Source organism: Aegilops tauschii, chromosome 2, assembly GCF_002575655.3.
Source record: "Aegilops tauschii subsp. strangulata cultivar AL8/78 chromosome 2, Aet v6.0, whole genome shotgun sequence".
NCBI classification, from domain to species: Eukaryota; Viridiplantae; Streptophyta; class Magnoliopsida; order Poales; family Poaceae; genus Aegilops; species Aegilops tauschii.
This window is the reverse complement of record NC_053036.3, coordinates 75,938,622-75,950,964: the sequence shown is the minus strand read 5'-3', so window position 1 is coordinate 75,950,964 and position 12,343 is coordinate 75,938,622. Positions and strand designations below refer to the sequence as shown.

The 12,343-nt window shown below is 48.5% G+C and overlaps 1 protein-coding gene across 1 annotated transcript; it reads right to left on the bottom strand.

The window, feature by feature from the left end:
- Positions 1-9,898: 9,898 nt before the first annotated feature.
- On the bottom strand, positions 9,899-11,167 carry LOC109737325 (putative F-box protein At2g02030). The gene has a single exon (XM_020296473.1). The coding sequence runs from the start codon at positions 11,165-11,167 to the stop codon at positions 9,899-9,901; it is 1,269 nt and encodes a 422-aa protein (XP_020152062.1).
- Between the last annotated feature and the right edge of the window lie 1,176 nt (positions 11,168-12,343).

Genomic DNA, 12,343 nt, shown 5'->3' with positions numbered 1-12,343 from the left:
GCCATACCGCAGTCGTTCTTTCCCGCCATTTTCTCGTCTCTATCTATAAAACCCCCTTCAGACGGAGCTGGATAAGCATTGCAGTGTAGTGTAGTTGAGATGTCCCATTATCCTTTCGATCGTAGTTTTCACCCTGGGATGAGCAGGACTCTTCTGAGGCTAGCTACCGATTTCAGGATGGATAATAGGATAGTTCCATGGGACGAACTCACCGGTAGTGACACCATAATGAATGAGTTGGCTCACCAATTACGTAGTTCTGGGTGGCCTGAAAGGACCTATGAGGAGGTACGTAAAGAACTTCTTAGGTTGCATGACAGGTGGAAGAAGGTAGTGGTGCCGAAGAGTGAAACTTTCAGAAGGATTGCAGCAAATAATCCATGTTTATGGACTGAGGAGAGCGAGGACGAAGATGATATCTTCATGCCGCCGCTTCCGGGTTCTGCATCGTCGAAGGGCAAGAGTTCTTCATCATCGAAGGGCAAGGTTTCTGCATCGTCGAAGGGCAAGAGTTCTTCATCGTCGAAGGGCAAGAGTTCTGCATCGATCGAGGATGACGATGATGACTTCATGTAGTTTTTATGCTGTATGTTGTGAGTTCAGTTACGTGCCATTTAATTTGGATGTAGTTCTATCTAGTTGTTTGTAATGTCTCGTTGTATGAATATTATGTTCTATCTAAATATGATCTTGTAGAGTAGGCATATGTCTCGTAGAGAAGTACATAGTCATTTGTCTCATACATAGAATAGACATAAGTTCTCACACAGAAATAGATGGTAATGTCTCTACTGATACATAGGAGCGGCAATGACGACGTCTGGCCTGCCGGGGAGGCGGATCTCGAATGACAAATGCATCACATATAACTCGGTTTCCTATAGCAATGCAACTGAACAACCCTTTTCCATTCCCATTCGCTCAGCATTTCTTGAATCTTGCCATCATCAGTTATGTCAATCAATTTTCTTTCCCCAGGGCCATCCGAATGCTTCCTGCTGACGTAGTACACAAAATCGTCTTCCTTCAACCCTTGCTTCAACATGAATTTAGTCTTCAACCAATCAAAAGTGAGGTCCACTTCACTAACTTGCACAACACTTGGAGACAAGCCTTGGACATGAACAATAGGGCTAAGCACCCACTGAGTACTCTCAGCCATCTGCAACACACAAATCGCATTGAGTACCTACCCTACCCCTTAATATCCCCACTAACAAATATTAGACATGTCTATATATTACGAAGCTATATATTACAGAATATTAACGGAGAAACTAATACAATTCACCCTCCTACAATTATATTACGAATATTTGCCGTAGCAACTACAAATATTGACAGATTAATTAGTTGACATCTAAAAATATTAACAAAAACTACCGGAGCACGTACGAAAAATAAAATGTGGGCTTAAATATACCCTTGAAGCGTGCGTGCGAAGGATGAAGGACGAACGACGGCCACCAAACTGCCGGTGCTCCGGCTCGAACGAAGAATGACGAACAACAGCTTCACCTCCACCACAGTGCTCCAATTTACCACCAGCACACTGCAATGCTTATGCAGCTCCGTCTGAAGGGGGTTTTATAGGTAGAGAGGAGAAAATGGCGGGAAAGAACGGCTGCGATATGGCGGGAAAGGGTTGGCGGGAAACGGGTGGCAGGAAAAAGTTGGCGCGAACATATGGCGGGAAAAAGTTGGCGCGAACATATGACGATGATGACTTCATGTAGTTTTTATGCTGTATGTTGTGAGTTCAGTTACGTACCATTTAATTTAGATGTAGTTCTATCTATTTGCTTGCAATGTCTCGTTGTATGAATATTATGTTCTATCTACATATGATCGTGTAGTTCCGATAACAGAGTACTAAAATAGAGTAGGCATATGTCTCGTACATAAGTACATAGTCATTTGTCTCATACATAGAATAGACATAAGTCTTACACAGAAATAGATGGTAATGTCTCTACTGATACAGATACATAGAAGCGTCAGTGACGACGTCTGGCCTGGCGGGGAGGCGGATCTGGAATCGGGGACCATCCCAACCTGTCGGGTGCCCTAACGTGACGAGGAGGAATCTCAGACTCTCCCTGGTCATGCTGTGTATCCTGTGTGGGGCCTGGTGGAGGAGTCGAAAACATGTTCATCCACTGGGTGTGCTGCGACATCTGAGCCTGTATGTTGTCCTCGGGATGTTGATCACTCCCCCACGTATCATGTGATGCCGACATAGATGCCTGATATCCATAGGCCCCTACGCGATGGAACGGTTCATCATGAAGAATGAGGTCGCGTCAATTAATATTGAAAACAATAAATATGAAGACACATACCTGCTGGGTGTGACGTCTGCTCTGGCTGAAACACGAAACTGGAGGGACCATGCTGCTGTGGCTGTGGAGAAAACACGAAGCTCGACGTGGGACCATAGTGCTGCGGGTGCCACGTAGAACTGCCAGGTTGGTCAGGACGGGGTGGCCTGGTTGTCGGCTGCTGTGCTAGGCGTGGACGTGGTTGATGTCGTTGCATGGAGTGACGCGGCTGCTCCTGCTCGTGCTGAACAACATCGGTTCTCCGGGTGCACGTGATAGCCTCGTACACAGTCCGTATCTTATTCTGAATTCTTTCCAAGAAGGGCTGTACCACTGGACGATGTTGAAGAAGAGGTCCAGACGATAGTGATCGTCCAAAGGTGGTCACGTCGTCGTACAGTTCGCGTGTCAAGGTAGCCTGCAAATTTCCATGACGATTAATAATGTCTGTCTCTTGCACGTCAAAGTATGTGACAACATTACGTAAAGAAAAAATATCTTACCGCATACTGCCTAGAGCCCGAAGTATCATAGCTCGGGTACATATCCGACGGAGTAGGATCCGGTAACTCCTCTGGGTGGGAGTACTCAATAATGCGTAACCGTGTTCCGGTCATGTAGCGCCGCAAATAAAGATTGAATTCATCGAGATCGAAATTGTGATTCTCGTGCCATAGATTTGTGTTTGCTGTCTCCCATTCTATAACATACGGCTCTAGTCTAACTAGCCATTCAGCAGTTGTCCTGTTCATGCCCTTCCTTGTCGTCCTAAAATTGTGGTGTGTGTTCAACAATTACCTAAAGCTTCGAATGGAGTACTATGAAAAAAAATGCAACATTGAAAAACTGGTTAATACCTGTGGATGTGTGCTGGCACCGGGTTCTCTATAGGGGGAGGTAGCTCCATCTGCAGAAGACCAAATTGCCTCATAACCCTCTGTTGTGCCATCTCCTCGATGAAGACATCGAAGATGATCTTCGATTTTTTCATCCAGTAATCTCGGTCCCTTGTGCATAGCACAGACATACCAGCAGGGTATCTCGCTTGTATGGCTGCTGCCGTGTAGGGCTGCCAGATTACCCCGGTGTACGCATCGAACTGCTCGTTCAATGCTGTGTACGCCTTCCTGGTCTGATCACTAGCAAAGCGTCTCTGCAGAGAATAAAAGTTAGTAGCCACTCGCATCGATCGATCTGTTGTGCAGAAAAAGTTGCATTAAACTACAACACGGTGCCTACCTTGCGACGAGTCCAACACAGACCGAAAGTAGGCATGTCGATGCCCTCAACATCAAGCATGGCGTCTATAGGCTCATGAACCCGTACATCTGGTCGCCCTATAGAGAACCTCTCCCACGACCACAGCTGTAGGAATAGAGGGCATCCAAGAAGGGCTGGCTTTCTCGATGTAAGCTGGCAACCGTTGCACATACCTCGGTATGTAGCCGCTAACACCGCCGAACCCCAACTCCTCTGTCTGATCTGATCCGCCGTCTGAGCGCTCGCTATCTCTAGTGCCATAGGGATGTAGAGGGCGCTGATAGTGGTGACATGGTTCTCCGTGAACATCACCTTGCCGAAAAGCCACAGTAAGTAGGCCTCGAGGCTCCGAGTGATCTGTTCCGCAGTCAAGGGCGCCCGGAAGTTCTGGATCTGCATTAAGCGAAGAGAAAGTTTTAGTAAGCCGCAATTATTTTCTGTACAACTTTATGCGCGATAACTTGAAGAGAATAGGTAGGGGAAATTACCCGGAAATTTAGCAAGCACTCATACTTAGGTCCGTGATGCTCCCATACCGGATCGGGAGCATCCGGAAAAACACCGTGAAAACGTTCTGTGAGAGCTCGCTCCCAACCAGCCGGTGCGTCCAACGGTCCTACGGCATGACCTGCCAACGGTAGTCCCAGCAAAAGTGACACATCCTCCAGAGTAGGAGCCATCTCTCCCCATCTGAAGTGAAACGTGTGGGTCTCTGGCCTCCAACGGTCCACTAAGCAGCTCAGCAAAGACCCATCGATGGCGACGCGTTTCTCACCCGGGATAGACTCAACCAGACGCGCGAAAGGTAAAAGGCCGGCCCATTTCAACCTTCATCAGAGAACTTTTCAGTTACTGTCTCCCATTTCAACCATTAATATGCATGTCAGTGTGCAAATTAATAAAGCACGTACCGCAGAAGCCATCCTGAGTGTATCTTCCAGTTTTCCTTAGGAGTGCGAGTGACGAGAGGCTCAAGCTTGCGCTCATACCATATCGCACCACGATGACCCTTATCAATGTCCCCATTCAGCAACCACAATCCCGACATTCCTGCACTTACAAAATTCAGAACAAAGTGCCACACTTAATAAAAATTCATAACATAGTGGCACACTTAATTAAAATTCATAACATAGTGGCACTCTTAATAAAAATTCAGAACATAGTGTCACACTTAATAAAAATTCAGAACATAGTGCCACACTTAATACAAATTTCAGAACATAGTGCCACAGCACACTTATTATAAATTTAGAACAAACTAGTGCTAGCTTAGCTTCTTCCTCTCGCCCTTACTCCTCTACTACCTCTACCTCCTCTTCTTCCCCGGTTGCCTCGTCCACGCCCAGTGACGAAAGTGGGACAATTAGTGTCCCTATGGCCAAATTCATTGCATCCATTCTGCCTCTACTTGTACGCATATGCTCTGGGTTTGGAATGTAACGCCTATCGGCGGGGTTGACGCTGTTGAAATTACCCATTGCTCGAAAACCCATCAGCTCACCTGTCCAGGTATTGAGGACAGCCTCTTTCAGAAAATATGGAGACACAAACGATATTGCGTCCATTCGAAGCTGCCCGCAAGCAGCAAGTACATGTGAGCAAGGTAGGTGAAGCAATTTCGGTTTATTGCATGTGCACTCACACGTTGGCCAGGCTTCATTGCCAATTTTCACCTCATGCGTCCTCAACTCATTTGCACATCCGAATTTGTTGTTGGCTAAGCGGACCTCAAACCTTCTTTCTTGATTACCGATGGCGACTACAGTGTGTGACCTAGCTTTTTGCATCTTGTTGTCCATGTACTTCGTGACTCTTTCACAGTACCGTGTATTTGGGTTGTTCAAGATATGCTGCTCTGCTATTTGACGTCTGTCTCTGAAATACTTGACGGTGCCATAGAAAATACCCTCAACGATGGCTGTAAGTGGCAATGCCCGGTTTCCTCTGAGGACAAAGTTGTATGTTTCCGCGAGGTTCGTTGTCATGACACCGTACCTTGCTCCATGTGTGTCATGTAGCAAAGACCACCTCTCCAGAGGCTCATGCTCTATCCACTGCTCTAAGGTTTTAATCGACCTCCCGAGCCTTCTCCTAGTACCAGGTGGGTCAAAGCCTGGCAGGTCACATAGCCCAACAGCCTCCTCCTCCACGGCCGCTGTTCCTGTTGCCAACTGTGCAGCTACTGCTTCAACATGTGCCCTCACCGCTGCATCTCTTGCAGCTTTCCTGTCCCTCACGTGTCTCTGCGTGCACACATTAAGTCTGTCGTGTATCAAATTGTACTTTCATAACTGGTTCTGCTTGCAGAGTTTTTTGAACAGATTCATCAGGTTCTTATTTCTAAACTGCGAGAAGAAATTAGCCCCGAGATGGCGCATGCACCAACGGCTCTGCAAGTCCTGCCATGGAACTTGTTCCTCAGGGCCTGGGTTTGTCAGTGTCCTTATCGCACTGAGTATACCTGCATGCCTGTCATGAAGGATGCACACATTCGGCTTCTCCTTGACAACTGATATTTTCAACTGCCTGAAGAACCATGTCCAACTTTCAATGTTCTCACTCTCCACAAAAGCAAATGCCAGTGGGACGACTTGATTTTGGCCGTCTTGACCTATGGCTGTCAGTATCTGACCCTTGTACTTGCCTGTGAGAAAAGTACCGTCAACACATATCACCGGTCGGCAATGCCTGAAAGCTTCGATGCATACACCGAAAGAGAAGAAGAGACGATGCAAAACCCTCACAGTTGGGAACTCTGGCATGAACATGTCTTGGATATCGATATAGGTGCCTGGATTCCGCTGCTGCAGGGTGTGGAGGAGGTGGACAACAGAGTCATATGCATCAAAATAAGAACCAAATCTCCTCTCAAGCGCTGCATGCTTAGCCCTCCAAGCCTTGCCATAAGAAATTCTGTACTTCAACCTGGCGAACACTTTTGTCTGCACTGCCTTCACTTCCATAGCTTTGCCTTGCACTATCTCATCGTAAAACAGTCAAGCAATAAGCGTGGATGAAAGGTTGGCATGATCTTGAGGGATGCAGGGAATAAGACAAGTGTGATTAACTAAGTCACTTATCACCCAACTTGTGCCATACTTAGGGAGAAAGCCGTGCACCCTTGCGGGACAATCTGCATTCTTGCATACCATTGTGAGGAATTTCTGACTGGACACCTCAGCTTTGAAAACCCTTTGCGTGGACATTGCCCAATTAATTATTGCATCCTTCAGTGCTTGCTTGTTCGGATACATTGCACCCGTCGCAATATTGTTCTGGTGATATTGCCAGCCTGAATCATGTCCATCATTCACGGTCATTGCAGATGATAAGTCATGATTCCACCATGCAGGATTCGGGACCTCCTCTGCATTTTCTTCTTCATCTGACTCGTCAGAATCATCGGCATGACCCCTTTCAACATCGGTGTCTTCTTCTTCCATCTGGTTCTGCATGTGCCCATCTACCTCGTCAGCGTCCACCTCGCCATTGTAATCACCATCGGCATTTCCTCCTTCTACCTGACTACTCTGCCCTGGTTCATAACCATAAGCATTTCCTCCTTCTACCTGACTGCTCTGTCCTTGCTCGTAACCATAAGCATTTCCTCCTTCTACATGACTGCTCTGTCCTTCGTAGCCACCCTCCCCTTCATGTGCAGTGACCTCCTGCACGACGGGAAGCACTAAAGCAACAGGATTGCATCCCCTTCGTTCACAACCTTGTAACCACCGCACCCAATCGGAGTCTCCCACTATTGGCCTAAAATAAAAGTAAATTTTTGAACTTGACCGTGTCCACAATGCATGAACACCGACGGTGTTTGTTTCAGTATCAACACCTAAACTTGCCGCAATCCATTCTTTCAACTGACTAACAGACCATGTTTGTGGTGCGCTGATTGCAACCTCTATGTGAGTAAATTCACTCAGATCTGCTCCCAACTCATTTGTTTGGACAGTACCAGGACCATAGTAAAACCTCAACTTCACTACATCGGACATCTCGACTCACCTATTTTTTTTCAACATCGAAATACAAGTATTAGACATGTCTATATATATATTACCAGGACCATAGTAAATAATATAATAAATAGGCCCATGTTTACTAATAATAAATAGGCCTCAAATAATAATAAAAATATAACCGACAAATATGATAATTCAGTTTATTTGAATTATATGGCCATGTTGATGTATTTTTTATTTTAATCTATGTTAAAATAATTTAGAAAAAGGCATGCGTCTTATTTCTACTTGTTATGGGTTAAACTTTAGAAAATACGCATAATAAAGGTTAGCGGGTAATCCGCTTCATATTCGCATCGGGTACGGACTGAAACGTTTTTTAACATGTAGTTCTACTTTTCCTATTTTTTGCTTGCTTATTAAATTTTTATTATGTTTCCAACTCTTCAAAAAAACTTCTTATTCGTTTTTTAACATCGTTTTTTAACATGTAATATTATTCGTTTTGCTATGCACATGCCGCCGACCCCAACTCTTCAAACTCTTTTTTTTAACATCGTTTTTTAAGTTTTTATTATGTTTCCAACTCTATTTTTTAACATCGTTTTTTAACATGTAATATTATTCGTTTTGCTATGCACATGCCGACCCCAACTCTTCAAAAAAAAACTTGTCTCTTCTTTCCAAGTTTTTATTCATGTTTCCAACTTCTTATCCCGCAACTGTGTACGTGTCAAGTATTAAGCAACAACTTATTATCCCACTAACAACTAATACAATTCACACACCTACAACTATATTACGAATAATCGCACACAAATTTATTTTCACATCAAACGAAGCGTGCGTGCGAACGAATAATATTTACGTATACTACCGGGGCAAATAACAATATTTCCGTATACTACCGGGCCAAAAAACAATAATCGCACACAAATATTTACGTATACTACCGCGGCAAATAACAATATTTACGTATAATCCCGGACCACCTACGAAAAATAAAATGAGGGCTGAGATATACCCTTGAAGCGTGCGTGCGAACGAAGAACGAAGAACGAAGAACCACGAACGACGAACGACGAACGACGAACGACGAACGACCTCCACCACCACCACCTCCACCACCTCCACCACCACCACCACCTCACCACCCCAACTGCCCCAACGACGAACACTGCCCCAACTTCACCACCACCACCTCCACCAAAATGCTCACCACGACCACCACGAGCTACCCCGTCAGTAGATCGACACCTCTTTTCGCTTCCCTAAATGAGTTGAACCCATTCACGGTGCCAAAATCGCGAAAATGTAGCTCATTTAGGTGCACAAATGGGTGCCATTTTTCTGTAGAGAGAGGAGAAGGAAGAACACGGAAGAAAGGAGCAACGGGACAAGAAGAATGGAGGAAGGAGAGGATATGGGAAGGGAAGGAGAAAAACAAAGCAGGAAAGAGAGAGGGAAGGAGAGGATAAGGGCGGGCTGGCCTGTGCGCGTCAGGTCGGCCGCACCCTGTCGGCCACCAGGTGGCCGATCGGCCTGCGGGACGCCGACAGGGGCGCACCTCGCCGACAGGCCGCTGCCTCCCCCCTCGCGACGTGGCACGACCAACCACAGGCCGCCGCGTGGCTGCCCGGCCTGCAGTCGGCCTCCTGATAGCCGATCGGCCTGCTGTGGGCCGACTGGGCTCAGTCGGCCTGCAGTGGGCCGACGGTGTATTATTCTTGTAAATTCTTTATTCTGCGTATTATTTCTGTAATTTTAAACAAAAAATGTATTATTTAAAAAAACCCGCCGATTGATAGACATGTGTACAAGCAAAAATTGTTGAAGTACTATCATCGCCGGCAAGCTCGAGAAAGTGCAAATTAAACTAACATACACTTAGCTACATTGCAGGTTATGGTAAACACATTATAATTTTACCAAAGTTTACTTGCTTGTGTTTCTACTCTTTCTCTCCATGCAACAATTATTTATTCCATCCGATCCATATTACACTTGTGCTCAAATGGATGTATCTGGGAGTACAATTTTTTTGAAATTCTAAGATTGACTTTTTTTTTTACTGAAGTTCCAAATATAGAGTTTGTCTGTACCCACCATGTCACTATGAGTCTACAAATTAAACACATTATTCTTAGTTTGTCAAAACTACATTACAAACTATTAACATGGTCTCAGTGGCATAATAACTAACTCCAACAAATAGAATAAAGCAAGCCTTTGTTTTGCGGTCGTCAAATATGGAGTAGATGGCTGCCTCCAGTTTAATTTGGAGCCGCGGTGTTCTTCTTCTCTGTTTGGAACCGCGCGCATGGCATCGCATCGGACATCAACTCATGGGCAGCATCTGAACGACGGCAAGCCGGGATGCTTCCGCTCCTCGAAGAAGCCGTGCCGAACCAGGCTCTCCCGAAACACGTACCGTGACGGGAGAAGAAGAGGTTCGTCTCCCGACTCGTCGACGTCGACCACCTGCCTGACGGTCCTGCTCCTCAGGTTGTACGCCACCACGCCTTGGTTATGTCCCAGGACGACGTCCCCTCCGTCGCCACCCGCCACGAGCAACGGCCCTGTGATCGGCCACCGCATGTCGACGCGGTGCCGGTGCTCCCACGTCCCCTCGGCCGCGCCACCGCCGTAGCCCTCGAGAAACCAGAGGTCCATGAATCGGTGGCCCAGCTCGGCCACCATGAGCGACCCGTCCGCGACGAGCAGGTGCGAGTGCATCTTGCAGGTGACGGGCGGAGGCGGCATCCGGCGGAACGTCTCGGCCGCCGTGTCGAACGCCACCATCTGACCGGTGAGCCCGGCCTCCACGTGCTGCAGCCAGTGCAGGTGGCCGTGAAGCACCGCCGGCGTCATAAGGTTCATGAAGCATCGGGATTTAGGGGGCAGCCACTGGTGGTAGGCGATGGTCTCCTCCATCTCCATCTCCATGGGCGTGGCTTGCACGCTCATCAGTCGCCGCGGCTCCTTGGCGCCGGTCGACAAGACGCAGTAGTGTGGCGCTTGGGCGTCGAACTCGCCGTACTCGTACGAGACGTGGCACAGTAGCCGGTACTCGCCGGAGGGCTGGTGGAAGTAGAAGCCGGACTCCTGTGTCACGGCGCGGCCACCCTGCTGTACGGCCAGCCGCGGCAGGTCGCTCCACTGCCACGTCGCGGGGTTAAGCACGAGGTACTGCCGGGCAGCGTCGCGGATGAGGAGGAGGCCGTCGCACGAGGCCAGCAGGGAGCAGTAGAGGTTCAACCCGCCGTCGAGGCTGTCAGGGAAGGTCGCGATGGTCCGCCGCGTCGGCGCCGGCCGATGGGCGGGGACGGCCACGGCCACGGCGTCCAGGTCCAGCTCGGTGGCGGCCTGCGGGAGGCCGTCGGGCCCAACCACCTCGGTCTCCATTCTGGTGTAGACGAGGAGCTCGAGCGGGCGACAGCGCGCGTGCGCCTCGAGGAAGGCCGGGCTGTCGATGATGCGGAGCCACTCTTTGCAGACGGCGCGGAAGCGGAGGACGCACCTGGCCGGCAGCCGGGCGAGGACCTCCGCGACCAGTCCCTCGTCGAGGTGCGCGTCGATGCGCAGACCCGTCTTCTTCCCGGGCTGCTCCATTGATGATCGATCCACCCTCGTCGAGCTGGAGGTCGGGTGGGAGGTATAATATATTTTTCGGAGCTACCATCGTTCGCGGGCTCTACACGGATTGCTCAGTGTACAGTTCGTCAGACACGGACACGGCCGAAGTTCCGGTCTCGATCTCCTCTCTTGATGGGCCAGGCCGCGTCGATTGGAAGAAACAAAAACTACTAGGACTGTTACCGTAGAACAGACCGCCACGAACAAGCCGAACGTGCAACGTGGGCCCTGCTAAACCTGTCCATGCTCGGGTCACTCGGAACCCAAGTCAAGTTTTTGCCCTAAAAAAAACCAAGTCAAGCTTTCTTTCAAGAAAACAAGTCAATTTTTTTAGAACACTCCAGAAGGCAGGGGTTTCTAGCATTTCATTAAGAAAAAGAGAATTGCCCGGTTAATCAGAGATAACCAGACGAAAACCCGATACAGACACACACCTACCACACGATTGATTTAGGGGTAACCATGCAAAAAACCCGACCACACAATTGATTAAGGGACAACTGTGCAAAAACCCTAAGCACATGATTGATAAAGGGACAACCATGCAAAACGCCACCAATCATGACAGACCGGGCCACCCGCAAAGCGTCGGAAAGCCACCAGCACGGAGCAAAGCCATAGCAGCACCTCGTAGGGCCACCGCCGCACCGTAGCCCGGGGCCGCCACCCCGACACCCAAGCAGCAAACTCGAAGCCGCCGCCTCGACTTCCACCAACCCCACCTCCAATCAGACAAACCAACGCAGCAAAGAACCGAGCTGGCGTACGAAGTGTCGAGTTTCCAAAGGCAACACCTCCAAGGAGGGACCGATGAAGACGCCGTCGTCGCCCACTTCGGCCGAGGGCATAGGTAAGTTTTCACCCGGAGATCCAGGGAAATGGGCGAGAAGAGGTTGGTGCTCCACGACAACGCCTCAAAGGAGGGAACAACGTCCGAGGCCGCCGCCGCCATCGGCCGTGACCGACGTTAGGGCTAGGCTTTCATCCCGAGCAATACAACCACATCTGTCACACCAACCTCCAACGAGCAGGTCAACAGCCTACAAAGCCACTTCGTCCTAGCCGAGCTCCGGATGCCGAGCAAGACATTAAGATGTGTTTTGTATTCAAAGTAATCTTGTCATGACAGTGTGTCTATCCATTGTATTCGAT